Source organism: Phalacrocorax carbo, chromosome 4, assembly GCF_963921805.1.
Source record: "Phalacrocorax carbo chromosome 4, bPhaCar2.1, whole genome shotgun sequence".
Lineage (NCBI taxonomy): Eukaryota > Metazoa > Chordata > Aves > Suliformes > Phalacrocoracidae > Phalacrocorax > Phalacrocorax carbo.
The window spans coordinates 77433587-77459195 of NC_087516.1; the positions used below are offsets into that span (position 1 = coordinate 77433587).

The window sequence follows — 25609 nt, forward strand, 5'->3', positions numbered from 1 at the left end:
TTTATACAAATTTCCTCAGGAGGGGCCTTGAGTACCTGATGGAGGCTATCTGCAAATGTCATTTTTCTTTTAAAAGGTTTCTTATTACTAAGCAAAGCACTGACTACACCCTAGCATGGCGTAACAGAGATGGAGGAGAAAGCGATTATCTAACAGGGTCGAGCCCGAGGAAAGGCTGTCTCTCTGCTCCTTCCGCGCCAGCCGCCTGTATTGCAGAATTGCAGGGCACCGGAACGCAGGGTGTCCCGCATGAGCAGCGGGGCACCGCCGGGCGCGGCTCCCGCCGGCCCCGGAGAGGCGGCCCTGGCTCGCCGCCCGCCCCGGGTGGGGCCCGGCTGAGGCAAGCGGCGGGGCCGCCCTCCCGCCTGCCTCACTCGGCGCTCCCGGCACCTCGGCTCGGCGGGCGGGCGGACCGGCTTGTGGTGAGGGCGCTGCCCCGGGGCGAGGGCGGCGGGACGGGCCGTTACTCCTTCCCCCCCTCACTCCCTGTCGCATCTCCCTTTGCAGACTCGGACTCGCACTCGGCCCCGGCCCGGCGGACCCCAGAGATGGCGAAGGTGAGGCGGGCGGCGGTCACCGCGGCCCCTCGGCGGGCTCGATCCGCCGCGGCCGGCCCCGGGCATCCTCGTCTCATCTGTCACCTTCTCTTTCTCGCCTTATCTGTCGTCTTACCCTCACTTTTACTCCTCGCCCGTTTCTTTTCCGTCTCCCCTAAATCAGCCCATCCCCAAGCCTGGGGAGAGGCGGGGGTGGGGGGGGGGGGGGGTGGACGGGGAAAGCAGCTCATCATGTGAGGCACACGTCAGGCACAACGTTTTTTCCTCCACTTTCCACTAGTTTGGCCAAGTTTTCGGTACTGTGTTTATATTCCGCCTGGGTGGAGGCTCCTTCCACTGGAGGAGGAAGGAGAAAAAATACTGCTGTGGCTCTGCCCTGCGGTGGCTCAGGCTCGGTACTCCTATCCCCAGCTTTCCCGAATCTAACTTAATTTCTTTTGGAAGCCTTGCAGCTATCACACAGACCTTCATCTGGTGTGGGTTTGTTTTTTGTTGTTGTTTTTTTTTTTTTTCTTTGCAGCCCTTGTGTTGCTGCTCTTACGTTTGAGCCTGGATGAAGGCTTGGGAAACAGGGCGATTCCAGTGTTTGTTTCTATAGTTGCATCAAATGCATATGCTCTGGAAAGGAAAATAAGAGTTTAATGGCATATTTGTGGGTTTTGTACTGCTGTTGAAAGTGAAAGCCATCAAGGTGTACGCGTACCTTCACAAAGGTCAGGGTAATTGTATGGTGATGCAGTAGTAGTTTCATTATTTCAACTTAATGAATAGCATGATTAGTGGTGTTTTATCACTCCTGTAAACATTTACTCATATTATTTCTGAGTTTAGCTTTAAAAGAAAGAAAGGGTACTTCACTTAAAAAAAAAAAAAAGTTACAACACTGTTCTACTACATCCTTAAAGTCCTGTGGGGTTTTTTTTTTTTTGAGGGACAAAGAGGGGATTTTTATTTCTTTAGCATCAAACTTGGTTTGTAGGATCCATCTTAGGAAAACAGGGGCCCTCACCCATGCCAGTGCCGGGCATCTGACCAGATGGATCTACTTGGACAGCCTTTTATTACGGTACATGTAGCATTGCTTATAGGTTCGAGGGTAACTTCTTTTTAGTAATAGCATGGAAATTTGTAATTCTTTTGTCTATTCCACAGGGACATCACTTTAATACTTGATCTACGTAAAAGAAAAATTTCATTCTTCACTAGTGCAAACTAGTTACTCTTGTCTTCATATAGTAGAATTTTCTACTGCCTGAGGTGACACTTGGGGCTGGGTTACTATCGTGGATGGTCATAGGATGAAGTCATTGGAATGATGAGGTCTTGTCCTCAGTAGGTCTTGTCCTCCAATTTCAGCCTTCAGAGGGCTGCTTTCCACTTCACTGGTATTCTTTGCCTGTGCGGTTATGCAGCTATAAAAGACTGGGAGTGTTAAAGTTTTGTAGTCTGTAATTCGTTTTATAAAAATAAAAAGCTGAAGGGTAAGCTCTGCTCTTGTGGCAGGTGTCTGTTCTAAATTTTGTTGCATTGTGAAGTGATGGTAAGAACTGAAAATGCCCATCAGTCATGAAATGCCGAGTGTCAATTGAGAGTAGTTATTCATAGCTTCAGAGTTTACAAAGGCTGCACAGTACAGTGTACTGAAGTCCGTTTTAGTCTAGTTACATCACTGAATAATAAAACCTTTGAAGAAGGTAAGTTATCTTTGGAGTCTTGGTCACTGAAATATTTGTTCTTGCTCAGTTATGCAAATAACTTTTTTTTTTTCCCCCAAAGACCTGAGGGATTTTGTGTGTTCCATCTCCAGGATAAAAAGGTTCATTCATTTAGTGGGAAAACTACAGCACGCTGTAATGTGCTGTGCAGACCGGTCTCTTCATGCCCGTATTTATCTGCTTTCTTTGGAGGAACACTGCTCTCCTAACGAGCTGCCTTTTCTCACACATCTGTATGTGTAGTGGTCTTTGTTAATGCATAGATGCACATGGTGCAATCTCTTCCTGCTCGATGAATGAACAGCCTTGAAAATGCTACCCCATGTTTGCTAATCAGAAAGCTGTCAAGAAAGCAGCAAGAATATTTTCTGCTTGCATGCTGTGGACAGTTGTGTTTTGGTCTGCTACTCCCAAATTTTTCCCTGAATGAAGTTTGGAGTATTTTGTGTACCCATTTGTAAAAGGGCAGGAAAGGATTGGTTGCTGCCAGTGAAGGTGTGGCTGCTGTGCGCTATATCTGGAGTTCCTGTTGTGCCAATGCACTTGTGTGACTCGGAGCACAGGAATAGTATCACCAACACCAGTAGTGCTTCAGGGGATTCTCTCTCACATTCCAAAGTACAAATGCTTTTTCAGAATCAGGTCCTAAGCAGCTCTTTGGCTTTATTGAGATTCCTTGCGATGACAGCTTCTTCGAGTGTTTTTGCATGTGTTCCTGTATTGGTTCCTACATTGCTGTTGCTTGCTGCTCTTCGCTCCCTCTCTCCTGCCCCCTCTCTCGCTTTTTTTTTTTTTTTTTTTTCCTTTCTCTACTGCCTATCTTTGGTATCTCCATGGTGTACTGACTCAGAGTTCAACACAGAAGTTGTGTAATTTGGTTTTTTGTCAGGAGTTTAAATTTAGTGGGGCAGATGTGAATCTAGTCTGCTGACCAGATCTTACTCCTTCCATTTAAGTGGACAATCTGAAGCATTATGAAACTTAGGTGTTTTGTAGACGCATCTTTTGCGTTTGCACCAGCTCTGTGCCTCTGTTCACCTACTCACAATGTAATTTACATCCTACTGACCTTGAAATGTTGGTAAGGATGTAATGAAATAATTATGTATTTCTTACATGGTGTTAGTTTTAAAGCACAATTTGAAAAGGGATTTCTTTGTGGTCTTCAATAGCCGTAAAGGTTTTTGATTTACTGGTGAATGCTGTGTTGTGCTTTATCTGCAAGACGTTTATTCTTGTGTAAGAAATCCTAAGGCAGCCTTTCATTTATTCTAGCATGTGACTTTCTGGGTTCTCTTCTGTCTTTTGAAAATAGCATATCTTCTCTGTTTGTCAACCCCTGCACTGGAAGAACATTCTCCATTTCCATTCTTACCACTCCATGGTTTTCCTGTGCCATCTTGTAAACAGTTGGGTGCTTTAAAAAAAGCCACATACCTCCTTTTCTGTGCTAGGCACTGGGCTTTCCAGTGGCAAATTGATGAGACCCTACTTTTGTTGCTACAGAGCAGCATCGTGAAAGGGGGTAGCTCTTGAACTATAGGAAATCTGACTGGTAAGAACTTGCTGTGAGTGGGTACAGAGCAAGGGTAGCCGGGAAGAAGCGTGAATCAGTTCAAGTGTGGTCTTTTGTTTGCCGATAAGGAACGCTTTGTATTTAACAGTGGCTAAACAAGGGATGTTGTGGGTGGGAAATATTTTGTGTGCTTGGAAGGGAAAAGTTAAAAGGAGCCTCGTTAAGTGGCTATTGTTGATCTTGCGGATAATGCTGTTGCCAGGATATGTGGCCACCTGACATAAAATTGTTAAGGCAAAGTTGTCTCTTGGGAGAAGTTTAGCTCTGAGGTGCTGGTTAGAAACCCCTTGCCTGATGTGATTGTATCTTCTTCTTCAAACTTTTGCTAGAGCAGAATAAACAAAAATAAAACAACCCAGAGAATGTGAACTTCCTTGTTTGGAGGGGCATAAATTCTAAAGCAAGATCATGTCTTTGTCTTTTTCCTTTTTTTTTTTTTTTTTCCTCCACCTTTCCTCCTCATGCTGATTTTGTGTATCTAGGGGCTTCAGTGGCATCATTGGTAGGTGTCTGGAGAAAACGGAAGCTGCTGTTTATTTCTAGTGTATAATCACAAACTGCACTTGCACTAAACATCACTTAACAGTCAGTGTCTTGCAGAATGTAGAAAGTTTTCTTTTGAATGTAGATAGGTTTGGGGCGTTACAATCTTGTGATATTCTTTGTGTTGAGGTCTTGTGTGCTGTTCTTCTCTGTATATTGTACTGCCCAGTATAGGGTGTTGCTATTTAGTAGGGGATCACTCCAGATTACAGAAGCATTTATATCAAAGGCTACTTGTGTTCTTCTTTCCACTGATGTGCTTTGTGTTCTACTGGATGGGAAACTTACTAACCAAAATAAAATGGACCTATGAGGCTGTAGTGTTGTGTATCTGTGTGCATAAATGGTAAGGAACATTCTTAGACATACTAAAAATAAGGTAGTTTGTTTACCTCTATAAAAAGTTATGAAGTTTGTAAATAAATGTTACATAGTTGTTTTTATGTTAAGTCAGGATGGTGTAGCAGTTGTGATGCCATGATCCATCTGCAAGAACCAGTTTGTTTCAATAAAGCTTAAACTCTACCTCTTGTCGAAACTGTAGGTGAGTTGTAGTTGAAACTGTAAATGAGTGCCTGGCTTGTGTCAGAAACTCTTCTGTATGGATCTGTTATGTTGTTAGAAATGTCTGGTTCATAGCTCCTATATCAGATTCTCTGTGACTGAAAGCTGACTTCAGTTGTGTAGGCAGTGATGGTGGTTTAGAAAGGTGCTTGCCCTCTCTTTCTCCAGCCAAAAGGTGCCATGTTTGGGAAGGAGGAGACAGCTCATCCCTCCGTTGACTAACTTTGTTAGCACTGCAGGGCTTTCTGCCGTTGTCCATTGAATTTGCAACTGAGAGATGGGGACCTGAATAACTGATAAGGGTGCTTCTGAGGGAGCTGGCAGATGCTGTCATTAAGCCACTCTCCATCATCTTTGAAAGGTCATGGAGGACAGAAGAGGTGCCTGAGGACTGGAGGGTAGCCAGTGTGACTCCAGTCTTCAAAATAGGCAAGGAGGAGGACTTGGGAAACTACAGGCCAGTCAGCCTCACCTTCATACCCAGAAAGGTGATGGAACAGTTCATCCTGGACATCATCTCTGGGCATGTAGAAGAAAAGGAGGTTATTAGAAATAGTCAATGTGGGTTCACCAAAGGGAGATCATGCTTGACCAACCTGACAGCCTTCTATGCTGGCATGACTGGCTGGGTCGGCAAAGGGAGAGCAGTGGATATTGTCAATCTTGACTTCAGCAAGGCTTTTGACACTGTCTCCCATAACATCCCATACGTAAGCTTAGGGAGCGTGGGCTAGATGAGAGGACAGTAAGGTGGATTGAGAAGTGGCTGAACAACAGAGCTCAGAGGGTCGTGATCAATGGGGCAGGGTCTGGTTGGAGGCTTCATAACTAGCGGTGTTCCCCAGGGGTCTGTGCTGGATCAAGTCCTGTTAATATAGTCATCACCAAATGAGGCCCCATCTAGAGTACTGCGTCTAGTTGTGGGCTCCCCAGTTCAAGAAAGACAGGGAACTCCTGGAGAGAGTTCAGCAGGGAGCTACAAAGATGATCAGGGGATTGGAGGTTCTCTCTTATAAGCAAAGGCTGAGAGGCTTGGGATTGTTCAGCCTGGAGAAGACTGAGGGGGGATCTTCTCAATGCTTATAAATATCTGAAGAGCGGGTGTCAAGAGGGTGGGGTCAGACTTTTTCCAGTGGCGGCCAGTTCCAGGCCAAGGGGCAACAGGCACAAGTTGGAACATGGGAATTTCCACCTGAATATGACAAAAAACCCCGTTCCTGTGCGGGTGCCAGAGCAGGGGCACAGGCTGCCCAAAGAGGCTGTGGAGATATTCAAACCTCACCTGGACGTGTTCCTGTGCCCCCTGCTCTGGGTGTGCCTGCTCAAGCAGGGGGTTGGACAAGATGATCTCCAGAGGTCACTTCCAACCCCCGCCATTCTGATTCTGGACCGTAGGGTGTTTTAGGTGGATTTGTGTCTGTTAAACATGGTGCGCCTGAGTATTTTGTTCCATGCTGTGATTGCTGGGCCACTCTGCAGTGTCCTAAAAAGCTAGGTGAGTAGGTTTCTGATGTGAAAGTTAGGGATGGCTTGACACCGTCCCAATGATGGGCCAATTATCATCTGCATTGCATCTGCCCACATGTGGTTTCTGAAGGCAGTTAGACTGTAGGGTGGACTCAGGCCCACAAAGCTGTATCCAAGCCTGTCTTATACTAACAGGCCCTGCTGTGGTTGTGCTCTGTTTGCACCAGCATATAGAATGAAGGACAGCAGATGTAGCTGGAGATTCTGCCATTACAGCTGCTGTTGTGGTGGTACTCAAGTGATGTGGATTTTTATTATGCTGGATGGCAGAGCTGCAGCAATATTCCTGGTTTGCAAGCGAGGTGCAGCTCAAGTACTGTGGCAGGTAGTTAACTAAAATCCAGTAAATACTGTGTGTCAGAAGGGAATGCCTGGAATGCAAATGGTGCCCAGATGTCAAGGAAACTCAGACTACAGGTGCACCGGAAGAATTTCAGGAACGGTTCATCAAGCTTAGTGTATGTTGAGGCTTTCCACACTGCTTTGGAAGGGAGAGTATGGAAGGGATTATTCTTAGTTAACAAAATGAGAAGAATGGTGCAGAGACAGATTTCATCTAGCATGTAGTGCTCACACATACGTTGTCTCAAACAGCCACAGAGGAATGTTGGGCTGTTGTCACAAGATTTAGGAATTTTGAAGGGGAATTCCACTTGCTTATAACGAGATAAGCAAAGGAAAACTCTAACTTAAAGAAAAATAACTGTTTCCTCTGAGACCGGTTGACCATTGGTCATGTCCAAGGGAGAATTGTGGTAGTTCTGTAGTATTAATTATGTTAAGACAATATGAAAGAAACCAGCAGAAAATACAATTTTAAATCACCCCATGCTGGCTGGCGTGGTAATAAGGGAAGAGGAGAAAAACAAAGGTTTTTCAGTGTTTATCTGTTTTACCAAATCAAATTTGATTTATAAAATTGAGTCCCAAATCCTTGAGATTTTTTTTCATGACAGCCTTTAGAATTAGCTAGCTAAAGGACAGTAAGTACATACTGCTGTACCTAAGCTTGAAGCACTGCCTAAAAGCTTGCTTGTAATGGGAAAAGCAGAATGCTTCAGGGGAATTGCCATGCCTTGGAAGTATGCTGGATATCAGAAAGCATCTACCAGAAAGAATTCGTTGTTACTATTAAACACCATGATACTTTGTGTTCTGATTTGCTGAAATGCAGTGGAAGAAAATGCAACTCATTACTGCTTGTGCAGTGGGAGGGGTAGGGAGTCTCTGATGGCAATAGCACACAGTGGCCTGAGAGGTAGCGGTGCTTCAGGGCAGTTTCTGGTTAGCCACCAGCTCTTTCCTCTCTGTACTCTTCTGGCTGACCTGTCTTAGATGAGTACATTGACTTGAAACCAAAGCACTGTGTGGCTGAAATTGCTTACTTGAGGGAAAGGCTGCATCGCAGAGGCCAGATGGCTGTGCTGCCTGTGAAACAATCTGGTGCCAGTCTCGGTAGGTGTCTCGACACTTCCCTTCATGCTCGCTCTTAAGAATGGACAAGTGCCCTGCCTGTACTGATTGCTACTTCTGTACAGTGGTGCTTACAGGAAATTCCCCTTCTTCAGCTGCTAGAAAAATCTCCCTATTCCCCAAACCCAGCTGTTTCCCCTTTTGGCCATTGCTCAACTTCTATGGTTTATAAATTAACTAATCAGCTATACACATATAGGTTCTTGAACTGTTATGGTTAAATAAAGGCAAGACTTCTCTGCAAGGTCCCTGAAGAGCCATGTTCCATGGAAACCTAGTGGAATTATTTTTGTGTTTGGATGGGCTGATCTTTTATCCTCATGTTTGAACTGTTACTTCTTTTCAGCTGTAAACTACTATGAGAAATGTAGCTGAATCACTTGAGTAAAAAGTTGCTTGTGCCAAAAGAAAAACAATGAAAAATTGAAAGTCATAGCAGAGTTCAGAAGATCTCATTTGCAATGTGATGGAAAAAATGTGTGATACTGGTTGAGAGCTCCAGTAGTTTTTCCTTGAGGAGAGGAAATTCTTTTTTCCAAATTTGTCTTGGATCTACGTGTAACTTCTCTAGCATACATGATTTGTGCAATTAATTTCCCAAATTACTTTAACAAATGATAATTTCTTAGTAATTTCCTTCATTCAGGCTTCAGTGTTGTAAATACTGATCCTGCAAACCACCATTATGTAAATATACTTGAACTTAGCTCGTGTACTCCTGAGTAAAGCTGTGGTGGTACCTTTTAAGTGAGAGCTGTGTTTAAATACCCACAGACTGCTATTTAGTCAGACAATTGCAAAAATAATACTATAGTCTCTCGGACTGTGGATTCAAATTTAGTCTGAGCTCATGTATGAAAGTGAAAGGTGCTATCTTCTATTTTATCGATTTTTTAATTTTTTTTTTCCCCGTTTCCCCTCTAGTACACAAGAGGCACCGTGTCAGCCTTCTCTCCTTTTGATGCCAGAGCTGACGCAGAAGCTCTTCGTAAGGCCATGAAGGGAATGGGTAAGAATAATTTATTTTATGAAAAGGAAAGGGCTCTCGCTCCTTTGGAAACATCCTTTCTGAACTCTTTTTTTTGTATTAGCAGATGAGGATAGAGCATGTGTCTACATGCCATGGAATGACAACCTCAGAACTGTAGGAGTCTGGGTGTGTCCTAGTTTTGACTGTGCTGCTCTCAAGGATAGTTTGGTGGTTTTTTTTTTTAGTTTAGTATAAGGGAAAAAAGAAGGCAGTTTGCACGTTCTCCATTAAAAATTGATACTCGAGGCTTGTCTGCACACAGAGCTTTTTACTGCACAGTAAGCTAGACTGTGGGTTTACAGGCAACAACTGTGGAGATTTGTGACATTATAGTAAAAGCTCTGTGCTAGGAAAATGTGCAACAGCTCCCGCGATCTGGAACTGCGTAAGCACATTACAGTTACTCTGAGCAAAGAATACAAGCACACAGCATGAATGCAGACTAACAAGTTGTCTGTAAACTCACGCTATAGCTTTTTGCCCCCAAACTTCCCTGTGAGAGCAAAACCTAATTTGCTGCTCTTTTTGAAGCTGCCTGCGGGAGGAAGCAGAAGGAAGGGAAGAAGGGAAGTGTGATACACCTCAGCCTTCTGAGAAATTCAGCAGGGCTAGTAAGATGCTGTGCTGAGGGCTACCTTGCAAACCATTGTATATAAAATGGATAATAGCTCCGCACTTCTGTACTCTGGGGTGTTTGGGGTTACTGGACCGAGTTTTGCTGGGAATCGGCAGATTGTTTATTCTAAAGTAAATCGCTTGGTGAGCCCAAAGGCAGAATAGAGTGCGACTAAATGTTGTAGCTGATGCCTGGGGTGCTGGGAGCAGTATTTGTAACAGAGCGCTGGTGGAGAACAAACAACATGTAGGTCCTCCAGCCATATTTTTGCGACAGCAGAATACCAAACACGGCAGCTCGGCTTGGGGTATGGTGACACGTGTTATTTAAATGCTTGTGCTGTTTGTCAGTAGACTGTTGTTTTCAAAGCATCTTTCATTGCCTTTTGAGTTTGTGCCACTGCTGTTTGTTTTTTAGAGCATGTTTGTAACTCTCTGTTCTTTCTGACTTCAGGGACTGATGAAGAAACTGTTCTGAAGATCCTTACCAGCAGAAACAATGCTCAGCGTCAAGAAATTGCATCTGCCTTTAAAACCTTGTTTGGCAGGGTGAGAAGAAAAATACCTCTAGAAATGAGCTGAATATGACCTACAATGATTATTTGAAACTGTCAGGCACATTCATCATGCTCCCTGTAAAAGTTTCATGCAAAGAAAATCTAGTTTTGCTTCTGTCTCCGCCTCTCCCCTGCCCTACCATATCCTTAATTGCTGGCTAGGTTAGACTGTTCCTTTTAGGTTAGCAGAAAGAAGTTACCTTTTTTTTTTCCCCTCTGTGTTTTGGTCCAATATATCTTAGATGGGTTTTTGTGCAAAAGCTCCTATAGTTCCCTGTTAGTATACTTCTAGTACTGACCTCATTCTTGGTATGGAAGGAGTTATCAAATATTTTGACCCAAGGTGACAGCAGGAAAAGAATTTTCTATGGCTACAAAATGTGACAGAAATAAAGCAGCCTAATATCATAGGAGAGAAAAAAAAACAAATATAGTGGTAGATAAAGCCATAAGTAAGTTCCAGGCAAAGTCAGCTTGTTTCTTTCTTCCAGCATTGTTCAATCCTTTAATATTCTGGCTGGGTAACCTTTGTTTCAAACAGCAAGTGCAGGGAACAACTAGGGTTTAAAGAATTTCTGTATTGAAAAAAAAAATTGCAATATGTTTCAGGTTTTCCAAATGCCCATGTATCCTCTTCTGCTTTATTTGGCTACACTTATTTCAGTTTGGGTACCAAGTAAAACAGACACACCCCTGTCCCTTGCACATTTTCATGTGTCTCCAGAGTCTTCTAGCTTGCAGACACACATGCAGCCATCATCTAAAATGGTTAGTCCTTGTTCATTACAGCACTGTTTGTTCTGCATTAGGATCTTGTAGATGACCTGAAGTCGGAACTTACTGGCAAATTTGAAACGTTAATGGTATCTTTGATGAGACCAACTTACATTTTTGATGCTCATGCACTGAAGCATGCCATCAAGGTAAGAGGAATGAGGGAAGGGAAGTAATACATTATATGAAATGTTTTTTGTTCTTTTGTTGTTTTTTAGGAATGAACTCTCGGTTCGTAAGGGGAATGCTAATAGAAGGAGCTTTTTTCTATTTTTAAATTAGGAGTGTTATGCTAATACCCGCTTTTATTGCTAATGCCATGGTTTTGCCTGGTTTCTTATTCATTCTAATAACTCATTAAAGGTAGTTTAGAAATGTAGTCTATATAATGTTTTCTGTGAGATTATTTTAATAAGAAGCTGTGTAATCTTAAGAGAACGATGTTGCTGTACATGCAGATTAAAATCGACATAGCATAAGACTTTTTCCTTCTGATTGAAATGCAATAAGCAGATGCACATGTTGCTTTTAAATTCTTTTTGTTGCTGAAGTGCAGTGCAGAAGTCCATGGACACTAGATTTTTCTGCTGTGAGCAGCCTAGGTTTTACAGCTGTACACATAGGCTGCAAATTAGTTCAAGGCATTTCACTGAAGTGTGATGTTATTTGTATGATTCTTCTTGACTGTTTTTTAACCTAGAGAGTGTTTTGCCCCTGATGGATTACAGTGTGACCTCAAAATTGATGGGCTAGCGTACTTGTGTAAACTGGTGTCCACCAAAATCATGAGTGGGTATTATCTGTATTGTTGAACATGTCCTAAAGGCTGCCTTCAGTAACACAGAGGGAAACGTTGATAGCCCTGTCAGTGTTACTTGTCTACTATCTCCCTTTAGCATTAAAAGGCATTTAGTGCCTTTTTGGGAAGGCCAGGGAAACAATATACAATCTGTATGTGTAGATGCTTTAGTGTGTTTTCTTCCATGTGGTCCTATTTTTTTTTTTCCCCCCTCTGTCACACCTGGCTGATATTAGCCTGTACAAATTCAGGAGTTAAATGTCCCTGGATTGTTCACAGAACCTGTTGATTAAAGCAGAGGACGTTGAACTTGACTAGTGTCAGGTAGTGCTTGGTTAGGTGACGCTTACATGGAAACTTCCAAGATCCCTGATGACTGTCTGGTTAATATGTAGGCTTTAGTCTGCAAGCTAGTGCTCATGAACCCATGACCCAGCAAACAGAAACTTTAATCCTGGAAATTTTCTGTAATGTCTTTTATATGCAGTGGGGGAAGGGGAGATGGCATCTGGCAAAGAAGCTGATAAAGGCCTTGTTGACTGAAAGGAAAAAATGTATTCCCAAGCTCCTCTTGTTGACTTGGGAGTCAAAGACTGACAGGGGAATGACAGAGCAGATGGGTGTAGGAGGGAAAATAGAGGTAGTGAAACAAGAGTGGTTTTGTTCTTGTCACTTACAAAAAGTGATATTAAACACAAGATCACAGGATTTCAGAGAACGTGTCTGCACAGGAGAAGATGTCGATACGAGCTGCGGTTCAGCTAAGGTGGATACAACAGTAAAGAAGATGTGATAGCAGAGGCTTGAGTGCAAGATAACAACTTGGCAAAGAGCATCAAGTCTGTGTTGAAGATCACCCTATCAATTTTCACTGATGTTACTTAGATTAGAACTAATATAACTGTGCCTCTATCACTTGTTTGGTAGGCACGGTCTTGAAACAGTCTGTATTTTGAAACAGTCTGTATTTTGAAACTCATTACATGTAACCTGGCAGATTTGTATTTTGGATGTGTGTGTATACAGTTAGGTATCTCTGTATGCAGTTAGTATTCAGATTTTCCTTGCAGGAAAGGCTGTAAATAACACGCTGAAGCAAAAAAATTCACAGTATTATATGTCAGCATTGCTTTTGTGAAATGATTCCTTTGGAAGCATGAAGAGCAGTGGCTTATTCTTACAGGCAAAGTAGACTCAGACTTGTGGAAACAAGATATTGGCTTGGCTTTTGTAAAATTTATCTCTGTAAAAGTGAAGAGTGCCTGTTGTGCCTGCTGTAATTAGAGTACAGCAGCTTGAACTATCTGGGTTAGCGGTTCTGTAGTAAAATGTGTGTGTTTGCAGTGGAAGAGAGGGTGGGTTTAACATAGCACAGGTCATGGAAGGGTAAAGATCATTGCTGGGTGGCTCTACGCTTATCTGTGTACTAGCTGGTGAAAGACAGTATATGAGGTAGAGCTAAGAAGGAAACTGTTACTCCGTTCACTTACCCCAATATCATTGGCTGTAAAGCTGAAGAACTGAGGCATATCTGGTTGTGCTTGAACATGGAAGGGCTCATCTGAATCCTGCAGCAGTGAGCCTTTATTAAGTGTTGGGCTGATTTTGAAAACAGTCAAGACAGAACGGGTAGAAATTCTTCCCCAAACCACCACAATATACTAGGGAGAAGAAAATATTTTTTCTTTATTTGGTCCATGTGTATAAGCTGATGCTTGCTTTTGATTGTCAAAGGGAATTCTTGTTTTCCTCTTGTTATTCCATCAATTGATTTATACTTGCACCCCTGCAGGGAGCAGGAACAAATGAGAAAGTGTTGACTGAAATTCTTGCCTCCAGAACACCTGCGGAAGTGCGGAATATTAAACAGGTTTATCTGCAAGGTAAAGTTCTGTATAAAATAAAGTTCTAGGGTCTCTGTTCAATTCTCTTAATATGATTTTAGCTCATCTTTCAAATAAGATCTGCCTGTGAACTGATAGATGTGTCCAATAAGTGGGATTTTGTTCTGCTGTGTTGCAAAACTTCATGTTGAAAGAAACTAGAGTTTGGATTATAAGCTAAAAGAGTTTTTATTTTGGGGCTGTGACTGTAGGTTGTGGTGTTTTTATGCTTTATAGTTAGAATTAATTCAAATGTATCTTTTTCTTTCACCCACTATCTTCATCCCTTTGACTGAAAGGAGATTTTTAGTAATTGGAAACTAGAAAACTGGTATCACATTAAAAAGTTTTAAACAGAAGTTTTTTTTTTCCTTTTGCTAAGTGTTCGGTTCAAATGCATTTGCACTAAAGCAGGTGCAGCTTTTTGGTTGTCCACAGGACTACATGCTTTTACCCTGTGATTGTGGGGTTGTTTTTTTAAGGCAGTGTTTAATTCAACTTGTTTCTTTTATCTCTATGCAGATTCCTGCTAGAAAAGAAATTATCATGTCTTAATAAAGTTTGAGCCAAGACTTAGCCTCCAAGGGTAAAATTTATTAGCACTGAACTTTTCTGGGCTCACAGTTGCTGGACAGTTGTGAGACTGCCGTATTTCAGCATAACTCCATATCTGTATGCTCTTTAGGTCCTTAAAGAGCAGAATCTGTGCAAGTCACCTTGTATTTAAAAAAATTCTGAGTAATCTGCTTCTGATACTAGGAGTGAGATGCTATCTTTTCACCTCTTTTACAATAATGTTAGGTTGTAAGCGAAAGCAGAATATGTCCTAGTTGTTAAAGCTGTCTCCAGCAAGTGATTCTGCAAGCTGTGAGTCGAATTAACTTTTTGCTTTTTCTTGCTTTCTCCTCAAAATAATGAGGAGGTCTGTAAGGTGGTGAACGGGTATTCCTCTCTTGCAGAGTATGAGGCCAACTTGGAGGATAAGATCACGGGAGAAACATCGGGCTATTTCCAGAGACTGCTGGTGGTCCTGCTGCAGGTCAGTATCTCTGCAGGTTAGTGTGCAGGCATGTGTGTATGATTTTCACTACCATTTTCCTGTCCAATGTACACTTGTCGCTTCCTGCTTGCTAACCTGGGATTCTCAATAGACTTGGTGATAGGCAGGATTGGTTCTGAAACAGTTACTTCCCCTGACCTGCAGGGTCAGTTTTGAGCTCTCTGATGGGACATTTCTACATCACGGAATTGAATAACTTCTCTGATGCTCGTGAGTATAGCAGAATGCCTGCTATGTGGGGTTTTGAAGCGAATAGAAGAGAATATTTATTTCATAAAGACACATGCAAGCAGAAGGGAAAAATAAGGTGATTTTGGAGAAGGTGCATTAGGGGTTGACTTCTCACAGTAACTCTTACAGGCTCAATATAACAGATAAGTTGTTTTTTTTATTCAACTTCTGATTCTTCAGTTTAACAACTTCTGAAAATTCTCTTTAGGCCAATAGAGATCCTGACGGCAGAATTGATGAGGGTCTTGTTGAGCAGGATGCTCAGGTGGGTGAATGACTTGGGTTTTGGGGCATTTCTAGAGGTTTTATTATTTCATTATTTTAAAAATACACATATTATTTATTATTCTTTAAAAGCTCTATTGGAAAGAGGGTATACAGCTAGAATTCAAACATGAGAGAGAAATTGTTAAGGTTCTCTCTGTGTGTTTCCTAATATTTTCCTGTGCAATTTTCCTGTGCATTCCGGACAAAAGCAGTGTCAAAACCTGAAACATTGGGATCAGGATTTTTGGCACTTCCACATTTCAGTGTAAAGCATGTGTTGTTTTGCCTATTACTTGATGAGGTGCCTGAATGGAACAGTGATTAGATCACTGGAAGTGAGAGTTGTGATTGCTGAGGCTTTGTGTTGCTGAGACGCTCACTGCTGGAAAACTCAGAGGTGTTAACAGTTCATTCCTTAACATCCGACTTGAACTTCTCTCTGAATTCAATTCTCACATATCATGTGTCATATACATGTCGTAGTGAGGTATTAACGCTTTTCGGTGAGGGATGCCTCCGTAGAGGTTCACCAAAACTAAAACGAGAAAATACACCAAATATTCTGCTTTACTTAACCATATGACAGTCTAAGAATTGCCTCTAAAGAGTTTCTAGAGACTCCCAAATTGCCCTTTGCAAGGACTGTCTGTCCATGATGTTGTCACTGATCACTAAACCTGTGCTTTAGACAGGAAGAGGAATATGAGCAGTAAATTGGTATCCTTAATGCAGTCTCTTGCTGGATGCTATTTGTAGTGATGATCAATATTGCAGCAACTTGAAGAACTCATTTAATGCCTGTTTCTTCTTGGTTATTTCGGATGGCTATTTTCCTCTCCTAAATTGTCAGTCGAGATGAAAGAAAATATATAGATTGTTCAAGGGTACGAGGAGGAAGAGCAGAACACAAGATCAATAAAACATTCTCTTGATAGCACGGCAAGATGGACACACACTTTTTATTGGCGCAGGCCTATCCTTTGTTATGTAAACTCAGAAAGCATTGTTCTTCTGCTATTAAAATTAATCCTGTGGAAAACCAGAGCTTGAAAATCAGTGAGGCAAATGTTTGAATCACAGATTAGACTGTTGCATGAAATTGTGTCAGTCTTGCCTTTCACTGGGCTTACATAATTAAAGAAACCCATGAACCACAGGCCTTAGTAGGTAGATAGATTCCTTTTCGGCCTCTTCAGTTGGTTTTAAATGAGCTTCTACATTTAGGAGACACAGTACCTAAAGGTAGAAAAAGTCCTGGATTTCTAAATGTTCTCCGTGGTTTGTTTCATACGTTTGGCTTGAGCTGGGACCCAAACAGAGAAGCGTTCGGTTACATTTCTCTTTACTGATATCTTTACATTCATCACGTCTGAATCTGTCCCAGCTACATTAGAATTTTCTAATTATTATTGCCAGGTAGAGATGGTCAGGATTGAGGTATGTGACTGTGCAAATGTAAGACTATTTTTGGCTCCTCAGTGTTTCTCTTGATTAATATGATATTTTGGGAAGGATTTGATACATTAGAGGGCAGCCTTTTTACTCAGTGGTGATTTTAAAATTTTTTTTTAGTATATGACTACTATACGTTAATTCAAAGCAGGTGGGGAATGGGCATTCATACTATGAGATAGTACGAATACGCAGGGAACTTGCAAGACTTCTCTGAGAATGCCTGAAGGAGCAAGTTTAACTTTTTGGAAGAGATTTTCTGAATTTTTTTTTTTAAGTTATGGAATTGATGTACGTTTTGGGTATTGCACAGTGGCAAGGCAGGTAAAAACTTAGAGCTCACATAAAATGCCATTCACAACTTCTGTTATCTCTGAAGAAATAAATTCCTGGTGTTTCCAAATGTGGTGCTCGAACTTCACGTTTGTTACTGGATGAAGAGTGATGGTATTCATTTGAAGAACTTAGCATATATGATTTGAAATAAATATCCTTGCAATGCCTTAATAGCTTCCCCTTGCCCTTCTCTTTTGTAGTCTGTACCATTAATATTAAAAAGAGCATGCAGCAGTCACAAGTGTGTTTTGAATAGGACTGTGCGACAAACATAAATGGGAAATTCATAACATCCTGCTCAGGTTTTACAACACGGACAGGCAGATGGCCAGCAGCGTCGCTATGCAGCATATTTGGTTGTGGGGATTTCTCTAAGAAATATTTGATTGCCTGAATATAGGTAGTAACCTGTTTGTCTGTCCTCTGCTCACTGAGGAGGGAGAAAAAATATTAAATACTACGATATGTACCAACCTTTCTCCTTACATGGTGTTTAGCACACAATTTGGAAAAAAGCTTCTCAGTGTCAGGAAAAAGAACTAATTTAATTTTCTGATTTTTTTTTTTCCTTTCTCATTTTCCTCCTCCTGTTGCTTATTCCAACTTTAAGTGCATTACTTTCCTAAGTGCTGCTACTGGCCCAGTCATTGTCTGCACTGAAGACAGACTTGCCTGAAGAGCAATGAATGTGCTAAAACGATTAAAATCTATTACTGATCTGGTTTCATATTGCTAAGAATTTAGCAGCCCACAAATCCTGTTTCCAAGAGCTTCTAAATCCATCTTCCCTTCCTTTTTGGAAAACTTCCTCCAGGGCCAAGTTAGCTTGGTTCTCCCATTGATACAACTCGTCATGTAATAAAGTTTTGCTAGTCTGATTTGAAAAAGGGGAAGGAAGAAAAAAGCCTAGAAGAAGCAGCATTGGGCATGGATTTTATATCCTGTATTATCACAGCTTCCAAAATCTTCAGGATTATGAAAGGGACTATGCGCACAGTTTTAGGGCCTTAAGCAGTATTACTCATGTAAATGCTTTCACAATCGATTTCAGAATTTATAATATATTTCTTTCTAAAGTCAGTTCAGTACTTTGCAATTTTATTTCATGTTTTCCCTCCAGCTGTAGCTTGTTAGTAAGTTTAATGCTCTTTAGAGCAAGACAAATAGAGCTTTTCAACAGGGTGTGTGGACGCATAACAAATGTTGTTGTTTTGATCTCTTGAATTTACAACAGGTTTTGTTTAGAGCTGGGGAGCTGAAATGGGGAACAGATGAAGAGAAGTTTATCACCATCTTGGGAACCCGAAGTGTTTCCCATTTAAGGAGGGGTAGGTGGCATGGTTCATATATTCTTGAAAACTTCTGCCTGAAGTCTCAGCGTTACCCAGTTGGTGGTAGAAATGAAGAAAAGTTGTTTCTGGTACTGCATTTGTTAAGCCCAGAAATCTTTAATCATATCTTCCCTCTACTTAATAATTTTACTTTTGTTTGCTGTGATTTAGTTGCCCCCTAGCAGTGGTGATCTCCTGCTTGAAGGAGTGGTGCAGTAGATCTGAGGGACAACTGGGGTGTTTGTTTCTGGATGCTTATTGTGTTTTGTTCCCTTTCAAAAGAGGTCATGGCAGCAGAAGTGATGCTGAGAGTGTTATGAGTCATCAAAATCAGATGGAGATCCAGCCCTAAAAACATCAACCCTTTCGTAGGTTCATATTTTATTAGCTGTTAATAAAGAGACAATTTTTTTTCCCTGTTCCTTATCCATTCATAAGTCTGTTTTACCAAGCTGCTTAGGCCATTGGAAATAATGGCCAGTAAGTTTTGAATTGGTTCTCCAATCTCTTTGTTTTCCTTTTTCAATCTTGGGATTCATTTGGATTTCCAAAGGTGTTTTGATTTGTGATTTTACTGTTTCGTTTTTTACCATTATTTGCATTAAAGTAATCCTAAAGTTTTGTTTTGATGCACCCAACATTTACTTAGCATGATAGAAATTTAGGGTTCCATATAAAACACAGGTCTTCCGGCTATTCATGACCACAGACTTGAATAGAATGCCAAGAGGCCAGTTTGTTTGTGTGAAGTTCATTTGATGCAGTACCCCAGGGTAGACAAGTTCTTAGATTCAGGCTAACTGATAGCTGCACCCTGGGAAAAATGTTTATAATTTCCTAAAACTTCCCTTTCCCTCTTCTCCCTGTAACCTTTCACTGGATGCGTTCACAGAATCACAGAATGGGTGAGGTTGGAAGGGACCTCTGGAGGTCATCTTGTCCAGCCCTGCTTGAGCAGGGCTACGTAGAGCAGGCTGCCCTGGACCATGTCCAAGTGGCTTTTGTGGATCAGAGAGGACTCCACAACCTCCCTAGGCAACCTGTGCCAGTACTGAATCACCTGCACAGGAGAAAAGTGTTTCCTTATGTTCAGACAGAACCTCCTGTCCCTCCTGCCTCTTGTCCTGGCACTGGGCACCACTGAAGAGAGCCTGGGTTCGTCTTCTTTACACCCTCTCTTCACATATTTGTACACGTTGATGAGATTCCCCCTTGAGCCTTCTCTTTTCCAGGCTGAACAGCCCCAGCGCTCTCAGTCTCTCCTCATAGGAGACATGCTCCAGTCCCTTAATCATCTGAGTGGCCCTTTACTGGACTTGCTTCAGTTGTTCCACCTCTCTTTTGAACCGGGGAGCCCAGAACCGGACCCCACACTCCAGGTGTGGCCTTGCCAGTGCTGAGTAGTGGGAAAGGATCACCTCCCTCAGCTTGCTGGCAACACTCCTCCCAGTGCAGCCCAGGATACCATTCACCACCTTTGCCACAAGGGCACACTGCTGCCTCATGCTCAAACTGGGGCCCACCAGGACCCCCAGCTCCTTTTCTGCAGAGCCGCTTTCCAGCTGGTCACCCCCAAGCATGTTCTGGTGCCTGGGGTTGTTCCTCCCCAGGTACAAGAATGTGTTGTATAGTAGCAACCTGGTAGGAAATAGGTATTTAAAATAGGACAGAGGGAAGAATGAGTGGGTGATAGCATTTGAACTGTGGATAATGAGATACAGATGGCATTAACCTGTGCTGCAGGGGACACTGGGGGAAATCCTGGCTAGACACGTGACTAAGCATGCTTCCTGTTTTGCAGTGTTTGACAAATATATGACTATTTCCGGCTTCCAAATTGAAGAGACCATTGACCGTGAAACCTCTGGTGATTTGGAGAAGCTGCTTCTGGCAGTTGGTAATTAAGTCTTAATAGATCTAGAACTGGCCTCCTTTGCTTACTCCCAGGCCTCCTTAAATTGCAGTTGTTATAGGAAGTGGCATGAAAACATGGTTCCTTTTCAAAGTTAATCACCTGGGATCTATTTTTGTATTTAGAGAACAGGCCTTTATTCTTCTTTTAATAGATAGCAGCGTTGGGGGGGAAGTGAGGCAGAGGGTGGTGGTGATGCACTGTATTCTGTTCGGTCATGTGCACCTCTATCAGAAGGTGAGACAAAACTCTGCCTTCGTTTGTTTTCCTGGTATCTCATTTAGGACAGTGTCGTAGTAGATTTGTAACTGGGAACAGAATTTGACTAGCAGCATCTCTTTTCTATTATTTCTAATAGAAACGGTACATTCAAACTCCTAGAACCCAAAGAGTTGTAGCAGAGGAACAGACTAGCTGGCAGCTGTATACTTAATTGTCCACCCTGGAGAGAATGATCCAGTAACACACACACACCTTGTCTTGACAGTGAAAGATTGTCCTGTATTAAATCACAATGAATACTTTAATCCTTTGCCTTTTTTCAGTGAAATGCATCCGAAGCGTGCCTGCCTATTTTGCCGAGACTCTGTATTATTCCATGAAGGTACGTACATGTTTTCCATACGTCATTTTCCATCTCCCCTGACTACAGTTCCTCTCCCTTTCACTTATTCTTCATTTCTTCTTTCACTGCAAATGCCAACAGGATACTGTATCACTAAGGTTTGAGGAATGCAGATCTGGGAGAGGATGCAAACGATTCATAAGCTTTACTTTGAGTTCATCGTAAGTTTGTCAGACCATAAATCTTTTACAGGAAACATCAGTCTCATGAGATGTTTTTGGACTTGTTACAATGGAAAATGTCTGGATAGATGCACTGGGCATCTTCAGCTAAATAAAGACTACAGTGTCTTTAGTTGGTGGATATATTGAGGAAGTAAAGATGACCAAAATCTGCATTGCAGATTGTGCAGATTTAGTGCTCGTTGTTTCGGATATGGGTATTTACTGTCTGAAGGTGTAGTTAGCTTTGAAACACATTTTGGTGACTGTCCATCCCATTTTGAGAAGGAAAAGAAACTCATCACAGAAAAGGAGAGAGGCTTAAACAGCTACAAAAGATTCTGCAGGCGAATCTTGTTAGCAACACAGCTGTGTTTCTGTTGGCTTCGCCTTCTCTTGGATGGGAAGAGATAAGCAGGGAGAACTGTATTTTTAACACACAGTGGCTAATATTAATTAAAACCGAGGTAGGTAGTCTGTTGTTTTCAGGCAAGTTGTCAGCTTCCCTGAAGAATTCCTCTCTTCCCCTTGCTGAAAAGCACTGAAGTATGTTTGTTACCAGATGGTTGTGTTGATGAGGCGTCAGCGTGAGAATTAGTGATAAGAGAAAAAATGATAGCTCAATTTATAAAAGCTGCTTTACTGCTTTTATAAGCATTAGTGTAAAATAAGGTTCAGGTGCAAAATACAAGATATTATACCAGTTTGATGAGAGCTGTGTGAGGAGGATTACTTTTTTCTTATTTATCTATTTGTTAGTTTTTATTTTTAAAGGATGCAATAGAAAACCTTTTCCTGTAAGTTTTAAAATCTTTTATATTTCTGTTACAAGGGCCTTGATTAATGTCTGCTGTTGAGATCCCCAGGTATTTTTAAAATATAAATAAAAATCGTTAAGCACTAGAGATAAGAGAGGTCATAATTTATTACTTCAGCAGAAGAGTTTTTATTTCTAATTAATCAGTTTGGCATGATAAAGTTCTACAATGCACAGAGTTTGCTTTCTTGATTAGGTAAGGCGCAGAGCCTGGTTTTTACCACTATCTAATGTCAAATCCTACTCAGAAACCACCGGACTCATGGCATAACTTTTGAGCAGCTTTAGGGCATGTTTAGATGTAATCCAAGAATATTTCACCCAGTCGAAGGATTGAGTGACCCTGGACGTTAGGCTGAAGATGATCGTGGGGGCTCTGCCAAGTCCTTCCTTGAGGTGCATTAGCAGGTCAGCATGTGAAAATTTGTATTGCTTCAGCTTGTGTGGAGTCTGACTTGTCTGAGCAGGAGGGGTCAGGATGTTAGTCTGGCACAGCCTGCCAGCACAGGAACTTAAAATGTTTCAAGCAATAAAGATGAATAAAAGAGTGGAGAATGTTTGTATGGCTGGGAAAGGTTTATGATAAGCATAATCATAATAAGCATTTCATAATAAGCAGCTGGATAATTCGTGGAATGAGTTGCTCTGCCTGTGTCTTGCTGTACAGCGTTACGTCCTTTGTATTAGTCATTGTTAGGATTTGTGTTCCCAGTTCCAGAACTGACTACAGTTCTGCAGTCTCAGACTACACTGAAAGGGTGATTTGTGTGTGATTCTGATCGTGGTGATCAGGTGTACCACTGTGTAATCTTGGAACTGGCTTATTTTAAATTTATATGGGCATTCACGGTTGAAGCCTATGAGTTGAAATAGGAAATAAGAGGTCTGACCATATTGCACTTCACAGAAGTCCAGGGATTAGAGCACCTTGCGTGGTCAGTCCTCCATTCTCCACATTGCAGTGTGAATGACTTGTGATACTGTCCCAGATATTCTCTGTTTTGGAGTAGAAATGTGGTGCTGGAGTGTTTTGAGATGCCCCTTGTTGCACTTTGCTTTCATGTTGTGCTCTGATTGGTTTTGTTTGTTGTTTTGCTGCAGCATCTGTCTGGAACAAACTCATATTTTATTATTGTTTAAACTTTTCTCTTTAGGGGGCTGGCACTGATGATGATACCCTGATCAGAGTCATGGTTTCAAGAAGTGAAATTGATCTGTTGGATATTAGAAAAGAATTCAGAAAGAATTTTGCAAAATCATTGCATCAAATGATTCAGGTAAAATTACTGTTCTGTTGTCAGGGAAAATGGGGGTGAATGAGATGCCATTGCATCCACTGTTTATTTCTATTGGGGAGGGCAGTTGTGAGAAGAGCTGGGCAACACCATGCCCTCTGAGGGAATTGGTGGTTGGTCTGCAGTTTTGTGAAGTACCAAGTAGTGCCGTTTAAGTGGGGGACAGTTCCTGTGAAAAGCTAAGGGCTTCTTTCCAGGGTTCACTAGGAGAAGAGATGTGGTTTTCTGAAATGACAATTACTCATACACAATTTTTAGCTACCACTTCATTTCCTCTTTCTTGTCTGGGTTCCTTCTGATTTTCAGTGCTTCAGAGAGGGTTCTGGCTCCAGAGAAATAATCCTGGGGTTGGGAGTCTGACTTATCACGAGGTTGAAGTTTAAATCTTGGATTGTGGTGTGGAACCTTTTGCACCATTTCAAAGTGGAAAGCATTTTACTGTGGAATCACTCTGAGTCATAATCTCCTTTGAGTGGATGGGAAAGAGCAGGAAGGGAAAGAGCCAGCAAGAAATCCAGAGCCAGCTGCTTCTGCAAAGTTGAAGCCAAAATGCCTTTTTTCCTAGGAATTTTTCTGGGGTGTTTTTTTTTTTACTTTTAAATGTTGCTTCTTAAGATTTTCTGTTATAATTCCTGACATTATGCTCTCTTTATTTGGCTGGGTGGAGTTGCTTTTGGCACTGTCAGTCAGGCCCATACAGCTTTCCTGCGGAATTAGTAGCAGAGCTTCCCATTAATTACAGGGAGCAGGTCTGGAGCCTTTCTAAGTGATGGCAGGTGCCCTTTGCACATTTAAAAGTGGCTGCTTTTGGTGCTCCTTTGGGCTTTTCCTTTTGTTTGGGCTTTCTAACATGCAGCGGGTAGCTCAGTTCTAGTAAAGCGTTTAGAGACTTTTTGTTTCTGAAAGTCTGTCTGTGTAAATATAGCTCTAACAGAAGAGGCAGAGAATTTCCTTGCGTCATTCCTGAGTGGAGAGTCGCCAAAGTGGATTTCCTGTGGGTGGGACAAATGTATAATCTGTTGGAGTCCTCATTGGCTGCTGTTTTTCTTCCCATTTCTGTGGTTGTGACTCACAGTGACTGGTCTGTTATATTAACAGAAAGATACTTCTGGGGACTACAGGAAAGCACTCCTGCTCCTCTGTGGCGGAGATGATGACTAATGGTGACAGTGGCACGAAGGATTTGTTGTACTCCAGCTTTGCAGCCCTTTAGTTAGCATGTCTAGCTGAGTTTTTGTATCTTAATGCTTTGCGGCTGTTTGAATTTATACTGGCATTGCACTTAGTAAAAATGAGCGTATTGTTACCCAAGTGATAGCTGATCCCTCCTCTTCCTGACATCCCAACTTCAAGGAATTCAAGTGCCTTCTGTGAGTATGTGAGAGTTGTCTTCATGGAAGATGGGTACTGACCACAGAACCCAGTTCTTTGCAAGTGTTTTGCTGAAATAGGAAAAAAAATAACATATTTCACTAATAATTTGAAGATTATCTTTTTTTGCTTTTATTCCTTACATTTCCATTGAGTGTTAAGCTAGCTCTAACATGGCAAATGAAGAAAAGATAACATTTGTATGTAATATTTGAATGAATTTGCTGAATATAATACAAGCAATCATTGGAAATCTAAAGGACCAATAAATTTTTTCCCTCTCAGCACAGTTGTATGTGGTTTTTAATGGTTGAAGATCTATTTTCCCTTTCAGATGATTGCATTGCTTCAAACTGTTGGTATATTTTTGCTACTATTATGCAGGCTTCTAAGTATATATGATGTTTTGCAGCTGTAACTCTTGATGTCTGGTCTAGTATATGGGTGCTGTAGTGATGCTGCTGTTCAGTATAGCTGGAATACCAAATTAGTGGTACTTGCTGAGCCCTGCATTCTCATTTTGTGCTGCTTTGTCTTTTTCTTCCCCAAAGCTAGGGGAAGGAAGGCGAGCTCTTTGCACAGTGCCAAAGTAGAGCAGATATGCTGCACTTGTAGGAGCAATCTGAGATTTCTGGGATAGAAGCAGGTGGAGAAGAGATGGGAAGACAGCGATCTGTACTTCAGGGATCTTGGGTGAAAAGAGGACGGTTGCAGCACTGTTCTTTCATCAGGTTAGCAGGGAGCAAAGTGCAGTGAGAGAAGCACCGGTCTGTTTTATAGGCTGCCTTAAATTCACTGCTTTAGTTCATCGTTTATGACTGGCTCTGAAAATTAAATTGACGTGTGTGAAGGAGAATAGAGAGACTTCTGTTTCATGCATTATAAGGTCTAAACACCATGGTTCTAAACTTAGCTTATCAGTTAGTCACATACGTCAGCTGTAGAAAATGCACATTTTAATAGTCCTGTTGAAATTGATTCTTCACAGATTATTAAGAGCTTTAAAACTTTCATTCTGAATACACAAGTTTTAATTTTATATGTTGTAATTCTGAATTATTACCGTCATGATCTCTTGCTAGTAAGTACTTCGTTTCCAGTGTAAAATATGAAAGATGTTTTTGTAAGTGAAGATACT

The 25609-nt window shown here is 41.7% G+C and overlaps 1 protein-coding gene across 1 annotated transcript; it reads left to right on the forward strand.

Annotated features, from left to right (window-relative positions):
- The first annotated feature begins 266 nt into the window (after nt 1–266).
- On the forward strand, nt 267–24755 carry ANXA5 (annexin A5). The gene is made up of 13 exons (XM_064450522.1): nt 267–422; nt 508–557; nt 8880–8964; nt 10055–10149; nt 10967–11080; nt 13523–13613; nt 14573–14652; nt 15113–15169; nt 18194–18287; nt 20092–20187; nt 20748–20806; nt 22960–23082; nt 24199–24755. Exons 2-13 carry the CDS (start codon nt 549–551, stop codon nt 24259–24261), a joined length of 966 nt encoding a protein of 321 aa, XP_064306592.1. The 5' UTR covers nt 267–422; nt 508–548; the 3' UTR covers nt 24262–24755.
- Nucleotides 24756–25609: the final 854 nt, after the last annotated feature.